Consider the following 20,520-nt stretch of genomic DNA (forward strand, 5'->3'; position numbering starts at 1 on the left):
TTCCCTCGTTGGCAAAAAGGAGAAGGGAATGTAGTACCAGGTGATTTTCACGAGGTACTTTTCTGCTGCCACATGCCACAGTTTGTGATCCTGGCTTTCTGCACCCTTCTTGCCTGATGCCAGGGAAGATGAGTAGCAACCAGAGCCCCGCTAAGAGGTTCCCCGCTGTAGGCTGATGCCAAATCCAGATGCCAAAGCTTAAGAGAAGGAGCCTGGGATGGATGTAAAGGTCAGATATATCTGAGAGCATCAGTAGAGGTAAAAGTGACAACAGCGTGACCTCGAATAAACATGTGCCCCAAAGTCCTCCACCAGGTTCCCTTTCTTTGCATTCTTGCTCTAGCCAGTTCCAGCAGCCCCTTCCCCCAGCGAGTCCACGGTGCCTCCTGCGCAAGCTCGGGCTCTCCATCTACCAGTCCAACAGCTTCTAACCAGGGGCTTGGCATTGTGAAGTGCCCTAGGTAACCCTTGCCTGGAGAAAGTGGGCCACTGCATGGACGTCACCCACATCATGTGACTAGGAGATGGGAAACTAGTCTGGAACTGAGTCTAGAACTCTGAGCACCAGATTGCAAATCCAGAGTTCACTCCAATGTGCTTTCCGAACTGGGTTCAAATCCTTCCTCCCCCAGGAAGTCATCCTGCTGCCTCTAGACCCTCCCCTCTGCCAGCTATATGGTAGAAACCGGGGTCTTTCCCCTGGACCGAAAGACTCAGGCTTCATCTCGCTCACCTTCACATCCACCCACCACAGCCTCTACCTGAAGACTTATGAACAATGGGTATGTCACACCTTTAGTGGTTGACAAGGTACGAGCACCCCATGGGAGGTGTACCCTTCATCCAGCGGGCAGCCTGCTCTTCATGAGGGACAGGTCGGGGGGGGGGGGTGCTGTGGTGCCCCCAGGGTGCCCCTACACCAGCCATCTCTCACCTTCAGGATGTGAAGAAGCCAGGAAGCTTCCTTCTCCTCTCTCACCCTCCCTCACCTTCCGCCCAGGGACGTTATGAGAATTAATGGGATAACAGATGAAGTGCCTCCAAGGAAACAGGCTACATAAATCCAAAGTGTTGTTATTAAATTCCAAATTTAGCCCTCGGGATCGGTGAGACATGACAGATCTGGGCTGGGAGCAATCCCAGCTGCATGGACAGGAAGTTCCTATAAAACTAGAAGCCACGATGTGTAGGCTTTGGGGACTAAAGGAGACTCTTTAAAACACTCCCAGGCCTCTACCTTACCAAATACCCAAGAGGCTCAATGGCCATCCCACCTAGGGAGCAGACTGTCCACCAGCAGCAATAGGAAGCTCGCTGCCCCCAAGGTAGCCTCTGCCTTCTTCCATTAGCTGAGTTTTAAAAAATGTCCTCTTTTCCAGCCAAAGCCATTCCCCAATGTCTCTTGCACTCCAGGACAAATCTCAACTTTCCCCCACAGGACAGCCTTGAGAGAACCACTAAATGCCCCCATCCCCTGAAGGCAGGCCACACACACCACCCTCAGAAGGTAGGCCCCACCTACCCTTTTCTAAACAGGCTCCTGTTCATGGCTTCCAGAAATCACATAACTCCTAATAGGTCCCAAGGACAGGGACCCTTCACTCCAGGTGTCCACCTCCTAGAGGCCAACGTGGCGATGCAATTTCAAAGCTACCACATCACACTGTGATGGTTTTGTGAATGACATGATCAACATTTAAGTTTTAGACCATAATTCTGCAACTGATACAGCTGGCTGGTTCTTTGTCATGGGACCAAAGAAACCCCAGGAAGAAGATCAAGCAAGGCCAGAGGAGAACCACAGCACAGGGAGGGGTCCAGTCAGTGAAGTAACACCAACCTATGTTTAAGGCCCAGCTCTGCTGATTATTGAGTGACTCTGCCAACAGCTTAAATTCAGTTTGCTTATCTCTGAAATGGGGACAATTATCCCCACCTTGCCGAACTGTTGTAGAGACAAGATATAATATATATAATGAGAGTAGCACATTGAATAGTAGGTGCTCAATAAAAGGAAGGCATTATTGTTACATTGTGGGAACCCTGTTAATGGTTTCCAAGGACATGTAACCCAGGAGGTAGCAACAGAGTCCATTGATGTTTTTCAACAAGGTGCCAGTCAGTATAAGGACAGACTAATCCCTTCAACAAACAATGGTAGGAAAAGTGGGTATCCACACACAGAAAAATGGTCAGACCCTTCTTCAGACCACCTACTATAATTAACACAAAATGAGTCAGACTTAAAAGTGAAAGCAAAAAGTATAAAATTCACTAAGGAAAACAAGGGTAAAACTTTATGACCCTGGATTATGCAATGGTTTCTTTGATATAAAAGGGAAAAAAATAAGAAAAATAATTTGAATCTATCAAAATTTTAAATATAACTGAGGGCAGTGGTATACACCTGTAATACCAGTGACAGGGGAGGCTGAGGTTGGAGGATCACAGGTTCCAGGCCAATCTCAGCAACCCAGCAAGCCTGTTTCAAAATAAAAAATGAAGGGCTGGCATGTAGCTCAATGGTAACGTGCCCTCAAGTTCAATCCCCAGTACCAAAAAAATGATTGTTTTAAATGTTTGCCTTTGAAAGGATGCCATCAGGAAAGTAAACAACCCACAGAATGGGAGGAAATATTTGCAGGCCATATATCTGATAAGAGATTTGTATCCAGGATATATAAACAACACTCACAACTCAACAATAAAAAGACAAAAAAAAAAAGTTTTAAAATGGGCAAAGGAATCAAATAGACATTTTTCTAAAGACTTGTGACCAACACAATAGCACATGAAAATATGCTCAAAACCATTAATTATTATGAAATGCAAATCAAAACCATAAGGAGGACTGGGGTATAGCCCAAGGGTGTCCACTTCACAAGCACAAGGTCCTGGGTTTCATCCCCAGCACCAAAAAAAGGAAAAATGAAGCTCAGTGGCAGAGCACCAGCCCTGAGTGTGATCCCCAGCACACACACAGGTCACAGATGCTGACTGGTGTTGGAGAGGACAGAAAGAAAGGAATCTTGCTGGTAGGAATATAAAGCTCGTTTTTTCTGGAATGATTTTCCCCACCAATCCTAGCAAGGCCACTCCCCACTGCCCACCTTGTGTTTGTTAGACATTCCAGCTTTCCATGAAGTCCTCCCTTATGAGAATGGAGCTTCTGTTCAAAGGGTCCCTGGGAAGCATCCATTCTCTTCCTCCTGCCATGGAGAAGACTAGTAGTTGTCCCCACATTTGCCTGGGCTAGAGCCAACCTACCCTGCCCCTCCTCCCTTGAGTAGTGAGGTACACCAAGAGGCCACGTCTGGGCCAATGGCACAGGGGCAGAGATCAGAGAATGGGTGGCCTCTTCCAGGCTGCAGGTGGGGCCCTCTTGGGGTCAAGAAAGTGTTGACCCTGTGCATGTGCCTCCTTAGATTTTACATACTGAACACTTGCTTGCCTCACCCACTCCGAACACCATTGGCCCAACTCTGATTGGCACATCCTGCAGAACAGCACCCACACTGGACAACAAAGCCAGGAGAGAGAATGGTTAGGTTTGCTGCCACTCGTGAACAGCTGCATTCACCAGCCCTGAAGACCCTGGACAGCAAAGGAGCTTCCTTTGTGAGCTGGGAGGCAGAGGGCCTTCAATTGCAAGGCAGTTTATGCTGAGGTCTCTGCTCCCTGCAGTTGAAGACCTCCTACCCAACACCACTGAAGCTAAGGACAAAGCCAGCTCAGGGAGCATCTAGGTAGATGTAAACTTTTGGCCTCCCAGGGAACACCTCTATTTTGGTGGCAGACTGCAGGATGGCACAGTGAGCCGGATGAAAAGGAAGAGGTCCCCCGCAGGGCCTTGTAATCTTAAAACATAAAAAAGTAGTCTTGAGGGTGTAGCTCAAGGGTAGAGCACTTGCCCAGCATGCACACAGCCTGAGGCTCCATCCCTAACACTGCAAATGTGGGGGGCACACGGGGAAGGGGGAGGTGGTAGCTGAGCAGCAAATGGCTCACCTGCTGTCAGAAGGGAAGTGTGCTCCAGGTGAAGCGGCCTGAAACCCAGTTCTCTTTCTGCCATTAATGAGCTCCTGGACTTGGGCAAGCCACCTATCCCGTCTCTGTGGCCTCATCTGTAAACAAAAAATGCAGCCACACCAGCAGGCTGCACGGAGCTGCCTGAGCAGCCGAAGGGCTTTCCTTTGCCTCTCCAAGAAGGCCTGATGGAAAGAGGCATCTTGTTTAACACGTTTCCTCCAACAAGGAGAGCAGCGGCTCAATGGTATTGCCTTTGGGTTAAGCAATTTCTAACCAAACTCTAAAGATCACCCGAGGCATTGGGAGTCAGCCAAGGGCAGGCCGGGCACTCTCTTGAATCCCCTGGTGGCTTTGGACACACACATCTACCGTGCTGAGAAAAGTCAATGAAGACCAGAGACCTACTGCCTAGACAGGGTGGGGTGCCAATCCCTGTACTGAAAAGGTAAATACGGAAGCCCTCTGAGGAAAACATTTTAGGATGAAATATACATTGCAGCTGAAAGGAGAGCGTGAGATCAATCTTTCCTTCTTCCAAACAACGCAGGACTCAGATCTATAGAGGCAAATCCTGTATGTCTAAAGATCTGGACTTTTTAAGAAATCCAATTTGATAGGTTCCACCTTACTGCCTTGCAGCAAGTCCCTGGAAACGCTTACTTAAATGAATACAGGAGATGGATGTCATACAGCAGGGCTTACAGCTCCCCTGCCATCCCAGGCCTGAACGTAGCACCAGCCCCTCACCCTCCACTCCCCAGGGCAGGACTGTAGACTTGGGAAAGAACCTCGCCCCAGATCACAAAGTGGTAGAGCAGAGCAAAGGCCTGAAGACAGGTCTTGGACAGCACTCGGGCCCCACCCCCGCCTGTGGAAGAACAGAACGGAGGCACAGCCCTGCAGGGAGCCAAACACTAAACCATAATCAGCTGCTGGGTTCTGGCATTCTACCCACCCCCCACCCCCAAAGAAAACGCAAGCTGCCTGGCCAAGCAGCTATCAAAGGGGAACGCTGTTTGTACAGGATCTGTGGAGACCTTGCCACACGTACGGGTAGACATGGTCGTGCACGTGAGAACAGCAGAAAGCCCTCCAGGTTCAGCTTCCCTACGAGGGCTGAATCCTATAAACAAGATTACCACCCCCATTAGACCTTCTTGGAGAAGAAAGAGTGACCTCTCCAGTTGATCTGGCATCAGGCTTTCTTCACGCTTGCACAAGGGTAGTGGCCTTGACAACAAAGCGGGCAGCCTCCAAGCCTGTGCCCACAGTGCCCCCTTGTGGGAGTCTGCAGAGAGACCTCTTCATTCCACCAAAGGCAAGGCCAGTGACGGAGGTGTCAGTAGCGCAGGCCTTCCTGGTCTCCACTGCTGCCCGCCTCTACAGTGTCCTCCCCTCCCCTTAGATCAGTGGTTCGAACTTTTAGCTGCATCAGAATCACATGCAAGGGCCTGTTAAAGCAGGTTGCTGGGCCTCCCCCTCCACCTCTGATTAAGTCACTCTGGGGTGGTGCCTGAGAATGTGCATTTCTAACAAGTTCCCAGGTGGTGCTGCTGCACACATGTGGAAAACCAAGGCTCAGCACAAATTCTGGCTCCTTGTGAGATATCAGTCCCCCAGCTTTCTCAGGGAATATCAGAGCTATAAAACTTTGACCAGGTTCCTTAACCTCTTTGAACCTCGATTTTCTCCTGTTAGACAGGGATAAGCTAGAGGCAGTGGTGCACGCCTGTAATCCCAACGACTCAGGAGGCTGAGGCAGGAGAATCACAAGTTCACAGACAACCTAGGTAACTTAGCAAGACCCTACCTCAAAATAAAAAATAAAAGGATTAGGGATACAGCTCAGTGGTAAAGTGCCCCTGGGCTCAATCCCCAATAACACAAAAGGCGGGGGGGATGGGAATAGCTTCCTCAGTTTGTAGAAGGTTAATTCATGCAACAAATTTATTTAGCTCAGTACTTGGCACAGAGTATACACTAGTAAATGTTACTCTCGTTTCTATGAGCAGTAGTGTTACCATTCATTCACCAGCTTTTTGAGGACAGGGACACTGATCTACTGGAGACAGATTCTGAGAGGAAGAATGGAACCAGAAGAAACTTTAGTTCAAACGTTAGTAATTTTTTATAGTCCAAAATTTCCCAAACTTGTCTGCTCAGCAGCATCACCTGGGAAGTTGTTAAATCTTAGTTACTAGAAATATTAACCCCAAAGTGGGGCAAGATACTGGGCATTTGTATTTTTAACAAGCCCCCAGGTGCCAAGCTTGGGAGCTACTCATGTAGCTCTTGTACCTGATGCAGAAACAGTGAAATGGAAGACCAAGTCCCCTGTCTATTCATGGCCCCTTCTGGCTAGTGAAGATCAGGAACTGTTTCCTGATTCCTGGTCTGGTCCCTTTTCCAAGCTATACTGGATACCTTTTCATCAACTCCTATCCTGCACAAATCTCTCAGACATGCATGATGAGCAAACAATTAGTTCTCAGTATTTCCTGCGTGAAGAAACTTGGCATGTTACAAGGACAATCAATCTACTGCTGAACATCTAACTCGACCAAAATATTTAAAAAAAGAAGTCCTTAGACTGGCACACAAGGTCCTCCATTATCTGTCTCCTCCAGCTCTCTCACCAGGACCTCATTTGTACCCTCCTACCCAGCCTATGGCCACTGGGATGCAAGTCTCACATCTAGCATACAGAAGTTTGAGAGCAAACAGATAGGGAAGGACCAGCAAGTTTGTTCATTCCCCAGACCCTACTAGAGCTCTGGAACTCTGCTTTGCCAGCGCCGATGAATCAAGTGTCATACTTTACTCTTGCAGTCGACCTGAAGTCTATTTTTGAAATGGAATTTCTCTACCCAAAATTTCAAGTGTCATACTTTACTCTTGCAGTCGACCTGAAGTCTATTTTTGAAATGGAATTTCTCTACCCAAAATTGTGCAAAACTCTGCTGGAAGCCACCAAAGTCCCACAGGACCTTCCATCTCCATTCAGGAAGAAAATGCCCACAGGCACTCCGCTACCACCCTGTCTCCCACTCTCCTCTACCTGCAGAATGGCTGGTCTCACAGCTGCCTGCTTTTTCCTATCTTTCATGGCCTCATAAGACTCCTGCTTCTGTCTAAATGAGATTGTCTCATACTGTTGGTTATTACTTCTCCTAGAAGCCTCCAGGACTCAGCATCCCTACACTAGGCTCTGGATTCCTCTCATGTCACCATCTTGCACTGTCTGCTACTCCAGGGTAAGAAACAGAAGCCAAGCCATGAGATCATTGCGTTGTTTAACCTCTGTGCTTTGAGAGCAAGGACAGTTTATCTCCCCAGAATAGGGACTGGCACGCACAACTCAGTAAATAGGGAATTTGGATAGCCATCTAATCTTGTTCAGTATTCCCATGACAATGGTACCTTACTAAGTATAGAGTATTTAATGAGTCTTATACGGCATAATATGCTCAACAGAAAGCAGTGGCTCAATATTTGGGTACCTGAACAAATAACACAGAGCCAGGATTTGGTGTCACACAACTGCATTTCAACCCTAGCCGCACCACTTTGTGGCTGAGACTTTGGTAAATGTCCAGTCTAACGTGTCCAGTGAGACCTATGGTGCAAGATGCTGTCTTTTAAGTGAAGACATGTCTTTTAAGTGCAGCGTTAAGTAATCAACTTGCCAGGAAAGAAAGAAGGCAGAGGATAGTTGAAAACTGTATGATCACTTGTGCACACTCAACTACATACAGATCTCAAGGGGGCCAAAGCTAGGGCAAACCAAAAGCAGCACCCAAATATCCAGACACTGCAACTTCCAGAACCACCTACAGCTTTTCTTCTTGCCACTCTTCAAATTCGACAGGGCTGAGGCCACAGCTCAGTGGTAGAACACTACACTGCTCCCACAGATTAAGCCACAGGTTCCCTCCAGTGCCAAGTGTTTATTCTGCTTAGTAAAGTCAAATTTGCATTCTTAGTCTCTTTCAAAGTCTGTTGACAGCAGACCAGTCAGTTACCGTCAGGGCCAACAAAGTGCTGAATCTCCAAGAATCTTCAAGTTCAACAGCACAATTGTCCACAATTTAAAGCAAGTTCCCACAAAACCTTGCTTTCTGTCACACAGTTGCTTAGCACTTTAATTCCAAAACTATTCTCAGATACATTCTTTAAGCCTCATGACAGTCTGAGCCAGAGCTACCAAGCAGATACCTTTGGAAGCCCCCAGCTTAAAAGTTAACTCAAGCCTAGCTCAGCTGCACACACCTGTAAACCCAGGCTGAGACAGCAGTATCTCCAGTTCAAGGGCAGCCTCAGCAACCTAGAGAGGCCCTAACAAACCTAGTGAGATCCTGTCTCTAAATAAAATATTAAAAGGTATGGGGCAATTTTCTAATACTAGACAAAGGTGCCAAAAATAAGCAATGGAGAAAAGATAGCCCCTTCAACAAATGGTGCTGGCAAAACTGGAAATCCATATGCAACAGAATGAAACTAAACCCCTATCTCTCACCCTGCACAAAACTCAACTCACAATGGATCAAGGACCTTGAAATCAGACCAGAGACCCTGCATCTTTGCACAATCACAGAGGGCTGGGGACTTGAACCTGGGTCTCCAGCATGAGAGTCAGGCACTCTACGAGAGGAGCTATACGGCCAGCACTGACCCTGCATCTTATAGAAGAAAAAGTAGGTCCAAATCTTCACCTTGTTGGCTTAGGATCAGACTTCCTTAAAAGGACTCCCATAGCACAAGAAATAAAAGCAAGAATCAATAAATGGGATAGATTCAAACTAAATAGCTTTCTCTCAGCAAAGGAAACTATCAGCAATGCGAAGAGAGCCTACAGAGTGGGAGAATGTCTTTGCCACTCATACTTCAGATAGAGCACTAATTTCCAGAATATATAAAGAACTCAAAAAACTCTACACCAAGAATACAAATAACCAATCAACAAATGGGCTAAGGAAATGAACAGACACTTCACAGAAGATGTACAAGCAATCAACAGACATATGAAAAAATGTTCAACATCTTTAGTAATAAGAGAAATGCAAATCAAAACTACACTAAGATTCCATCTCACCCCAATTAGAATGGCGATTATCAAGAATACAAGCAACAATAGGTGTTGGCGAGGATGTGAGGAAAAAGGTACACTCGTACATTGCTGGTGGGACTGTAAATTAGTGCAGCCGCTCTGGAAAGCAGTGTGGAGATTCCTTAGAAAACTTGGAATGGACCTACCATTTGACCCAGCTATCCCACTCCTCGGCCTATACCCAAAGGACTTAAAATCAGCATACTATAGAGATACAGCCACATCAATGTTCATAGCGGCTCAATTCACAATAGCCAGACTATGGAACCAACCTAGATGCCCTTCAATTGATGAATGGATAAAGAAACTGTGGTATATATATACAATGGAATATTACTCAGCTATAAAGAATAATAAAATTATGGCATTTGCAGGCAAATGGATGAAATTGGAGAATATCATGTTGAGATAAGCCAATCTCAAAAATCCAAAAGAGGAATGATCTCACAGATAAGCAGATGATGACACTTAATGGGGGATGGGAGTGGGACCAAAAAAAAAAAAAAAGGTATAGGGGTGTAGCTCAGGGGTTAAGAATTTCCAGTTTAAAAAAAAAAAGTTAAAACCCAACAAGGAAACATGTGACTTCCTGAAAAACACCAAGATGAACAAAATGGAAGAATTTGTGCAGAGGGGAGTCCAGAGGGGGACACAGGCTACAGTGGCCTGGAGAACAAATACCCATCCTGAGAGATGCAGGCAAACCTGACTACACCATCATGACCCAGGGAATGGGTCATACTGGCTTGTGTATTTCTGAAAGCTGAAAATTTGGACCTCTAATCGTTTCAAATGCTGTCTAAGAAAGTTCACAGGTAAAACAGTCTGACTTCAATATTGCTGGAATCCCAGTTCCAGAAATTTCCCTGGAAAAAGAACTAGCCCAAATAAAACTCAATTCCCTTTCTCCAGAGACTGGCCTGTATGACTGCACGTGTTCCTCCCTAAGCAGTCCCAAAAGAAAAGCCTTTGATGCCCTGAGCCCGATACCCAACTCACCCATTCCTTCCACTACCCTTGCTCCTGAACTAACCATGGTCACCTCCCAGCCAACCCCAAGGTAATCACTCCCTGCAACATTCCGAAGGACCTCATCCCATCGCATACCCACAGGCTACCCGGCACTTCCCTTCTCCACTCCTGCTCTCAGCCTAACAGGAAACTGCATCTCCCACTGCAACCTTTGCTTCATCCAGGCATGATATGGCCTCCGTGAACTGCTCATTTAGAAATGCCAGTCCTCTCAAGTCCTACTCAGCACCCCTTAGCTGTGGGAGAACTGAAGCCCACAGGCCTAAATGCCCCACTCTTCCACACCTGTTCTGTCAGCAGGCTCTCTGGAATCTCATTTCCTGGCCCTAGCAAGGAGATAGATGCCCTAAGAGAACCCACAGGTTCCACAAATCCCCCAATTCAGCAGCCTCAGAGCCACAAATGGTACAACCCCAAGCACACTGAAGACAGCAGGTTCAGCCCCACAACTCACCGTAGTGTCCAGGCCGTCAACATGCTCTGTACAAAACACTCCTCCCTTCCAGTGACCCTTATAAGCCTTTCTGCTTCCATGAATAATGCTTCCTCCTGCCTAACCAACTAGGTCTTGCTCACTGGTTCCTGAAGCATTTATACACAACTTCCAGGCAGGCCCACCTAAGGTACAAAAATCAGGAAAAATAAGCACCAAAACCTCGTAAGTCACAAATGAACTTCTCCCTGGCCCAAACATACAAGCTCTGACTCATCCCTACCCTCCAAAAAGGCACCTCTCCCCACTGGGGTTACCCTAGAAACCCCACCTCACCTCGCCAAATCTCCCAACCACATGCAGCTGACCCATAACCCATGGTTCAGGCCTTTCTACCAAGCAAAGTACACACCATACCCAATATTCATTAACTACAGCTGCCCTCAAATTCTCAGATCACTCACCCCATAAGCAACAAAGACATGATCTAGTTTAACTTCTACTGAGGACAGGAAATATTTAGTAAGAATTAAGTTGGGGTCAAGGAATACTTAAACGATTCAGATTTCAAGCACTTTTATTTATTTTGGTACCAGGGATTGAACCCAGGGGTGCTTAGCCACTGAGCTACACCCCCAGCCTTTTCTTTTCTAAATTTGAAGACAGGGTCTCACTATGCTGCTGAGGCTCCCTTCATTTGTGATCCTCCTCCCCCCACCCAGTCGCTGTGATTACAGGCATGCTGCACCACATCTAGCTGCAACACACCACAATAAAGACAAACACTGACAGGAGAGCAGACAGGTCCCACATGTGCCCAGGGTACGCACACTGCACTTGTCATCCTGCTGCTGCAGGAAAAGGAAGGACAATCACTGCCCCCACAGCACCGTTTTCACCAGATGCTTAATGAAACGTGAACACAGGCAGAAATTCAAACCTGCCTTTATAAAAACCACCACCATTAAGCTTCAAGTACATTTCAAATAATCAGACACATGAAAGTTTTTACAATTTATTAATCCTCATGAAAAAGTCTCATAATCACCGCAGATAACGTCATTGCAGAATCTTTACTCCTTTGGCTGTGAATGAAAAGAAAGAAATTTAGTCAGCAACTGCCCCAAAAGTACTTAAAAACTAAAAATTCAAAGTCTTTAAATTAACAACACTCATGCAGAACAAGTATTAGTAACCTAGAATGGTTGGTTGTGATATAACACAAGGTTAAGTACCAAAAAATAAAACAACATTCAAGTTAGGAATCAAACAAAAATGAGTTAATTACTGTTTTAAAAACAAACCATTTCAGTTAGTATTTTAAGAGATTACAACTCTTCAGAGAGCATTCGCAAATCTACTCAGAAATGTATTTCGTGTGATCCTTTAAACTACTCATCAGTAAACTAAGGGGTCTAGTGAACTACATTAAGAGTTTGAATTATACCTGTTATCCAATCTCCAGCTCACTGAATCAGTGGCAGGAAAGGGGGAAAGGAAGAGGAAAGAGGGAAAAGAAACAATTCATTAATGGTCCCTTTTTAAACTAAAACAATCTGCATTTAAGTACATGCAATCAGATACTTAAATATAACCATTTTCTTCTTTGTAACAGAATCCTCCTCCTTAGACACAACCACTAATTTCATTCCTCCCAATTCTGATTACTGTAGTTCTAACGTTTACAAGGTAACATAACTTCATAATGAAGAGATCATTATTCCAACACAGTACTACCAAGTCCAGGCTGCCACTGCCAGTATGTGGATGGAGTAAGCATACCTGAGCCTTGATCCCTCTGCTCTGCCGAAGATCATGCTGGGCACACCAACATCATCCACAAACCTGGGACTCAATAGACTTAAATCTAATTTAACTCCAATGGGGCTCTCCATGATCAGGCAAGGGGTTTTTCTTCTCTCTTGGTACTCCTGGTACTGGAAACTGAACCCTGGGGTACTCTATACCACTAAGTTACATCCCAAACCCTTTTATTTCTGACACAGGATTCCACAAAGTTGCCAAGGCTGGCCTCCCATGTGATCCTTCTGCCTCAATTTCCTACGTAGCTAGGATTACAGGTGTGCATTACCACACCCAGTCAGGCAAGTCATACTAAAGCTGTTTCATTTCAATACTCTAAAAGACACCATTCACAGCCATAAAATACAAAGTAATACTGAAAAAGAGGCAGAGTTTAGCTGAAGTAAAAATGCCAGCATTGCTCTTCAAGTAAGACAACTCATGCTCCAGTTTAAAACAACTCTATTGCACCCAAAAGGTTAAGTGTAAATACCAATTCTAACACTGAACAAAACTGAATGAAAAGGAACTTTACGTCTGACTTCTTTTTTAAGCAAGAGTGTAAGTGTTCATTTATGCATTCATCTTCCAGCTGGCTTTTCAGAGCAGTGCCACTAGCAGGGCAATCTGAAGCAGGAAGTGGCAGATCAAGTCCCCACAGAAAACCCCCTCCACACTTGAGGGACCCAAACACTAAGCACTAACTCCAAGGCTGAATGCAGAGGGGGAAAAAAGGTCAAGGACAAATTTTGACTACCTTTTTGCAACTTCTATGAACAGATATGATCAACAGGGAAAGGCCAAGTAGTGAGCAGCGCAGTTCCTGGGCAAGTGCTATTTGTCACTAAGTCCACAGTGCTGGGAAGTCAATGACTACAATACGAGGATTCCAGCCTTGCATGGCAGGGAGTTGTAAAAAGCCACACAGGCAGTGGCCACCACCATTTCAAAGCTGTACTGCCCCCACCCCATGCTTAGACTGCTTCATGTTATAAAATTTAGGTTATTCAAATGTGTCTGAAATGGAGTAGTATACCATTCTGACCAATGTTTGTGGGAAGTGTTATCAGACTTTGATGTCAATATAATTATCTCAAAAAGTTTTATATTTAAAAGGGAATAACAGACAGAAAGTTGGAGATTAAGTAGTAAGCAACGGAAATGGTAAACCATGGCTTTGAGTGACTGCTACCAGGCTTTCTCAGATTCTACAGACCAGCCAAAGAATCCACTGGTCTCGGCTCCAGAAGGGAAGACCCCAGATGAGGGCCTTTCCCAAGCCATATTAACAAAGCCAGTTCCTGACTATGTGACTCTCTGTGACAGAGCATTTCTCAAGCACAATTTAAAAGGACCTCGCCGGGCAAGGCACCTACCTTCCACCAGTGAGTCACTTTAACTCGTAACATGCATGTTTTAGTTTCTAAAATAAACAATTAGTTTTTCCCCCTTAGTACCTCAAAACATAGCACTGGCATTATCATAGACCATACTATAAAACTGTCACCCAAAAGCCAACATGCAAAGCATCAAAGCAAACTCAGTGAAGGTGATGCATCCCCACACCGTGCTCACAATCTCAGTACCTGCTAGACACTTCATTTCTGATGAACAAGAAATCCAAGAAAGTAGAGGGAAAAGGCGAAAAAAAAAAAAAAGTTCACAGAACACTGATTATTTAACAACCCAACACCTTAATTCCAATCGACTATTTACAACTAGCTAGCAAAGCTGGTAAAAATGCTGCTACCATTAATCACTTAGGTCTTGGCTAACTGGAGAGGAAAACATTCCTGAGATCCAGGATACCTTTCCAGCATGCCAGGAAAATATGGGCCACATTGTTCCAACTATTTCTTAAACCAGTGTCCTTGTTGAGAAATTAAGTTAAATTCCACAGAATAAGATCTGCTTCCGAATGATTCAAATCAATCAGCGATAAAAGGAAAACTCCATGATAGGGCTTGAAAGGTGCCCATCAGGATCACTGGACCAATGTGGCCCTCAGATTGTACTAGTCTATGAGCTGACAAGGGGTGGGCCAAGCTATTCTAACAAAGGATTAAGACACTACTATTCTAGGTAGGTTCTCATCAAAACACATTACCTTCTGTAATCCAGAAGAAGAGGAAAAAAGAAGAACATTAAGAAAGATTATTAAGAAAACAAAACCCTCCTTTCTAGAAACTAAAAACCTACAGATGACATTTGTTTTCCTTGAACTATACCTTTTTGCCAGCACCAACATTGGCCTTTGCAGTTCCCCTGACTTTCTTCATTCTGTTCTTCCGTTCCTTTCGCTGTTTTCTTGAGGTCTTTTTCTTTTCATACAGGCCGTGCTAAAGGAGAAAGGAGCACATCTAGGTAATTCATAAACATTAACTAACTAATCATTATCTACTAGTCTTGTATGGAAACCAACTAGGTCAGAGGTTATGAAATGCATCTTTCCAAATCGATTTTCTTTATTCTTTTTGCACTACTAAGACACTTCCCAACTGGTTTCCCTTTCAGGGTCTCTTGAGCAACTTCAACCTCTATTTCTGAGGACCACAAAGCTTTTTACCAAGAGCTCTATCCTCACTACCATGGAGATTGTAACCTTCTCATCTTCACTCGACATCTTTTACTTGCTGTTTCTGCTGCCTAAAGAATGTTTCCAGGGGCTGGGGAGATAGCGCAGTCAGTAGAGTGCTTGCCTTATAAGCACAAGGCCCTGGGTTCGATCCCCAGCACCCAAAAAAAAAAGAATGTTTCCAAATTTTCACAAAGCCTTTAGCTTCAATTCACCTCAATATGGCCTTCCCAGAACATCCAAGTAAATAAATACAGTGCAGCATCTGTATACCACACATCACAATTTCCCTTAGTTGTATGAGAGGATTTATCTGGTAGCAGTGAGTATATGGCCTAAAAACGAACAGACCAAAAAAAAAAAAAAAAAGAAACATGAGGTAATGTCTGTTTACCAGACTGTAAACTAGGTAGTTCATCCAGTTCATTGTTGTAAGTGCTTGGTGTTCAGTAAATAATCAAAAGCTTTTGGAGGTTCCTGGCTACCCATGAGATTAAGTCCAAACTCAACATCGGTATTAAAAGATCTCACAGAATTTGGTTCCAGGCTACCACTCCAAAACCATCCCTCTTCTTACCATTTGCCCATCTCCATGAGCAGTATTTTACCTGCCCTTTTTCTCAAGTGCCAGACTCCAAATCTGAACCCCTACACTCTGCCCATTAACCAAAACCTTTTCTCTTAACCCTTTTAGAGCTTTTAAGACAAATGCTCCTTCCCAGACTTTGGTCTTGCTCATTCTACTAAACTCACAACAATGCTACTGAAAACCTACGTCTTCAATAGCTATCAAACAAACAAGACACCTACTCTTGCCAGTCTATGTTTGGGTTCATTTTTCTTTGCATAATCCAATGAATCATAGATCATGCCAAAGCCAGTTGTCTTGCCACCTCCAAAATGGGTTCTGAATCCAAACACAAAGATGACATCTGGTGTGGTCTTGTACATTTTGGCTAATTTTTCTCGAATTTCTGTCTTAGGTACTGTTGCTTTCCCAGGGTGAAGAACATCAATGACCTAAAAGAAGATACTGAGTTTAGCATTCACCGTAATTAATGAACAATTAGCCAAAATTCAATGTGCCCTTCCTTACCATTTGTTTCCTCTGAAGTAGTCGGTTGGTCATGAACTTCCTGGTCCGGATAGTTACTGTGTCATTCTGAAAACATAACACACAAGTCAAAAGAACTACAACTTTTTCTTGACAATGCTATAACTTTCCAGTACCTAGAACTATATTAATTTGGTAGCGACAAGGCCTGTAGTTAAGTATTTACAATCAATTAATATTTAAGACAATATCTTAGTTGCAATACTGCAAATGTTCCAGGGCCACATGGACAGTAGCAGGAAGAGTACAATTGAAAAAAATAAATAAATAAATAAGCAAATTACCATCTCCACCTAACAAAGTACTGTGTCAAACTCACGGGGCACATATAACCTATGGAAAAAAGTACCAATGAAGGGCACTCCACAGATTTCTTTCAATCTGTACATTTTATACCATTTTCAAAGTTAAGGATATCACTCTGGAGCAGTTTCTCAACCTCAGCACTATCAATTTTTTGTATGGATAAGTCTTTGTGAACTGCCCTATATATTAGGTTAAGAATCTAATCATTAGCAATCCCTTTGAGCCACCTCCCCCCATTGTGACAATAAAAAATGTTCTACCCAGATTTTGTCAGCTGTTTCCTCAATTAGTGGGGAAAAAAAATCACCCTCAGATGAAAAATCACTTCACAGTGCTTCAAAGAACCCTGTTTACATCATCCTGAACAAACGTGAGATACAAAATGTTCCATGCACCAACTGCATGGAATCTTCCCTTCTAGAGAGGAAACAGAGCTCATAAGGAAACCATATTCCTTTCTGAAAGACAGTTCTTATATTTAGTAAATAACTGCCAAGGAACGTGGACATTCAGCAAGTTTAAACATTCAGCTGACAAGAGTAACAATTCTACCAAAAAGAGGAGAGCACTTTCCGGTTAGTGACTTTATACACTTTTCACTTCAGTTTAAGAAAAGACACTAAATTACATTCATCTCAATGGTATTTGAGAATTGGGGGGTGGGGGAAGAGTTCCCAGGTAAAGCTTAAATCAGGTTCTGAGCCTTTAATGATGGAGGTAACTAGTGAAGAATTTGGGCAAGCCCAAAGCCCACCTTTTTTGGTGGCATCGCTTTCCAATGCCTGTTTCCCTATCAAGAAACAGGAGGATCCCTTCGACCGAAAAAGCTTCGTATACGCGTGTAAACGGTTTCAACTCGCCCAGGCGCCGGCAGTATTCACCTTGCAGGAAGATCCCACCTGTAAGCTGCCTACCCGGATTCAAAACGGCGAGATGTGCCTCCCGAGTCTACTCCCCACCCATCCATTGTACTCTAGGTTGACAAGCGCAGCGGTGGCTTCGGCAGTCCCCAGGCCGCGCAGCTCTAAACCCGGCATGTCCTGGACAGCAGCGCAATCCACTACCAGCCAGCCCCAACTCCGCGCCACAGCTCCGAGGCCCTAGGCAGCCAGTCTCCAAAAGACACCACCAGAGAACAGCAACGGGACTTCGGGGTGCTGTAGCTCCGACCGCAGGACTGGGGGACGAAGGATGGCTCAGATTTGGCGTGGATGACAGTACAAGTCTGGGGAGACTCACCATGATGGCGGTAGATCCTCAGACACCCAGGGAGGAAAAGAGGACCACTTTCTGCCGGCCAATCATATCTAGCGCATGGAAGGACCCGGGACGGTACAGGCGTGGGGGCGTGGCCAGAGCTACGGGGCCGACTGCTTCAATGCCTGTTTGAAATTGCCTAAAGCTCCGCCTTGCTGACCTTTGGCCACACCTCTAGGCTTCTGAACTGGCCAATCCGAAGGCGGAACAGCTCAACCCGATAGGTTCACGCAAGCGTGTGTTCCGTTTCGGTTCAATTGGTTTTGTTGAACTGTCAGTGGTGAGCCTCTCCAAACCCAATTAATGAAGTTTTAAATTGCTTCCATACGAATTGGAGGAGGGTAAACCTGGAAGGCATCTGAGGAGACCCTCCGGGAAGCTCTTCATTTTAGAGCCAGGGAAACAGCAGAAACCTTGACTCAAAAGTCTTTGTTAGAACGTAATACAGCGTTTTGGTATAACTCAGAATTATTTTTTGAGAATTTCATGGAGATTCTCTGATTAAAAAAAAATTTTAACTTTATCCTTTTCCTTCAACCTTAGTCCTTGCACGGAATGAGCTTTTAATAAGTATTTGCTTGATCCAGAAATTTGTTCTGCTTAAAGTGTAACAGATGGGTAAAGAGGAAGAATGTAAGTGTGCATGTTCCGAGGAAGCATTACGAAGAATTTCCCAAAGCTTAGTTTGGACGAGAGTTAAGATTTCGAAGGCAGCCTGTCTGTGTTCTTAGGAATAGTAAAGTTAGTTAATATTTTAGTTACTCTGTGCCTCAATTCTAGTTACTTAACCTTCATTTCTCCACTTGACATCACCAAATCTTAAGAGATAAAGTACTCACCCTTTTTATAGATGGAAAAACCAGAATGCAATGAAGTTAAAATCACACAGCTCTTAAAAGGTGATACCTAGATGTCCATGGTGGCACTATGAATCCAGTACCTTTGCTCTTAATCTCTAAATGATAAAGTAACTCATTACCCAAATTTTGGTATAGTTGCCCCTTGGTATTCTTAGGGCAGTTCCCTGAACTTCTTCCTCTCTCCTCCCAGGATACCAAAATCCATGGATGCTCAAGTCCCATATATAAAAAGTGGCATAGTATTTGCATTAGCATATAACCCATGCACATCCTCCAAATGTACAGATTTTTTGTTTGTTTTAAGACAAGGTCTCACGCTGTTGCCTAGGCTGGCCTTGAACTCCTGGGCTCAGGGAACCTTCCCTCCTTGGCCTCTGGAGTAACTAGGACTGCAGGGATGTACAAACACACCTGACTTCCCTTTGCTTTATTTATTCATTTAGTTACTTATTCATGTGTGTGATGCTGGGGATGCAATTCAGAGCCTTGTGCATTCTAGGATCCCCCCCCCAACTTTTCTATGTGCAGATGATTCTTTAAGTCATCTCTAGGTTACCTACAACACCCACTACAATGTGATCGCTATTAAATAGTTGTATCATATAGTGAATAATGATAAGAAAAAAATTCTATACATGTTCAGTATGCAATTTTTTTCTGAATATTTTCTCAATCTGCACCACCCCAGATGTGGAACCCAAGGATGCATTTGTCAACATTAGTGCAAGGGTAAATTGGGTGCCTGACTACTGAAATAGGTTAAAAAAAATCCTGATTTGCTTTTTTATCTGTGATATTTGAGTTTTACTAGTGGGGCTCTTTGGTATCTGGAAATTAAAACAACCCTTCTTCAAATTCAGAGGTGTTGGGTTCTGTTTAGTTTCTCACAAATAGTAAGGAATTGGTCACAAGCCCTGGCAGTGTGATTTCCTTGCCTGTCTCCTGAACTAAGATAACACAGTTGGCTCGCATTCCCTGGGTTGTTACAATTACTTTTTTCAATATATAAATGATCTTTACTTTCCCTTCTCCTCTTGTTTCCCTCACTCACCATGGCTCAGTTTTCCCTCAAATTGCCGGATTTTAGCTAGGCGTAGCCATGCATGCCTGTGATCCCAGACCTCTGGAGGCTGAGGCAGAAGGATTATAAATTGGAGGCCAGCCTCATCAATTTAGAGAGAGCTTGTCTCAAAAATAAAGGGATGTAGAGGTAGCTCCGTCGTAGAAACTTTGCATAGCACGTGCTAGGGTTCCATCCTCAGTATCTCAAAAACAAAAAGTTGTACATTGCCTATGTTTGAAAACCTGAATAGATGGACCTGAAATAAGAATTTTTAAAATAACTTTGAAATCGTGGTGAAATTTCAAGGAAGGGCCGCAAGGTGGCAGTGTAGGAATCGGGTAAAAAGCCGTGTGTAAGAGGCCTCTCTTGTCAGACACGTGGCGGAAGAGGAAGTGAGCACGTGGGGCGCTCTACGGTGGCCCAGGGGTGTCACGATTGTTGTATCCCTGTGCTCAGCAGCAGTCCGGGGGGTGCAAGTAACATCATTTCTCTAGTCCGCGTCCCGAGGAGGGCTCCCGGACTGCCGGCACCATGGTGAAGGAACAGTTCCGGGAGACGGATGTGGCGAAGAAAATGTAAGATGGAATGAAAACGGCCAAAGGGTGGAGGAAAGAGGGGCAGAGGGAGCCGAAGTTAGGGGTTTCTGGTCTCGAAGGGTCACAGGTGAGGGACTGTAGGAGAGCCAGGGGTGATCAGGTGTGACAAAAGCTCCGAAGTACCAATAAGAGGCAAAGTGCACTATGCAGGCCAAGGGAATTTCACACCTGGGGGTCCCTGGATTTGGGCGGAGAAGGCAGAATGACCTGAGCCCGAGCTAAGGGGGCAACGTGGGCCGAAGCGCGAGTCTCCCAGAGTCATACGGTGACACTCGCCCCCCCCCCCCTTTTTTTTTTTTCCTCCAGCGAAATCTTTCCCCAATTGTAGCGAGGGGAGCAGTCCGG

At 44.8% G+C, this 20,520-nt stretch overlaps 2 protein-coding genes and 1 long non-coding RNA gene across 6 annotated transcripts in view; 1 reads left to right on the plus strand and 2 right to left on the minus strand.

Annotated features, from left to right (window-relative positions):
• Positions 1-4,846, minus strand: part of LOC306660515 — a 67,267-nt gene extending 62,421 nt beyond the window's left edge. The window contains exons 1-2 of the long non-coding RNA XR_013763659.1: positions 4,009-4,846; positions 3,111-3,209 (exon numbers count right to left, since the gene is read on the minus strand). This is a non-coding gene — a long non-coding RNA (uncharacterized lncRNA). The remainder of the gene's footprint in view (positions 1-3,110; positions 3,210-4,008) is intronic.
• A 6,756-nt stretch (positions 4,847-11,602) lies between these two features.
• RPS24 (ribosomal protein S24) lies at positions 11,603-17,683 on the minus strand. 3 transcript variants are annotated; one of them, XM_079137487.1, is made up of 7 exons: positions 17,639-17,681; positions 16,076-16,141; positions 15,790-15,999; positions 14,633-14,743; positions 13,991-14,008; positions 12,049-12,070; positions 11,603-11,686 (listed from the first exon to the last, which is right to left on the minus strand). In XM_079137487.1, exons 1-5 carry the CDS (start codon positions 17,639-17,641, stop codon positions 14,003-14,005), a joined length of 396 nt encoding a protein of 131 aa, XP_078993613.1. In that variant the 5' UTR covers positions 17,642-17,681; the 3' UTR covers positions 11,603-11,686; positions 12,049-12,070; positions 13,991-14,002. The 3 variants fall into 3 exon arrangements, with proteins under 3 accessions (XP_078993613.1, XP_078993612.1, XP_078993614.1); XM_079137486.1 differs by lacking the exons at positions 12,049-12,070; positions 13,991-14,008 and having other exon boundaries at positions 17,639-17,683; XM_079137488.1 differs by lacking the exons at positions 12,049-12,070; positions 13,991-14,008; positions 17,639-17,681 and adding an exon at positions 17,314-17,332.
• Positions 17,684-19,989: 2,306 nt separating this feature from the next.
• POLR3A (RNA polymerase III subunit A) overlaps positions 19,990-20,520 on the plus strand; it is a 44,809-nt gene continuing 44,278 nt past the window's right edge. For both annotated transcript variants that reach the window (XR_013763646.1, XM_079138750.1), the window contains exon 1: positions 19,990-20,154. Coding sequence is in view for 1 of the 2 variants with exons in the window: in XM_079138750.1 (XP_078994876.1) it covers positions 20,111-20,154 (44 nt within the window). In the remaining variant the exon portion in view is untranslated. The remainder of the gene's footprint in view (positions 20,155-20,520) is intronic.

The sequence above is a fragment of the Sciurus vulgaris genome (assembly GCF_902686455.1).
Source record: "Sciurus vulgaris genome assembly, chromosome: 4".
NCBI classification, from domain to species: domain Eukaryota; kingdom Metazoa; phylum Chordata; class Mammalia; order Rodentia; family Sciuridae; genus Sciurus; species Sciurus vulgaris.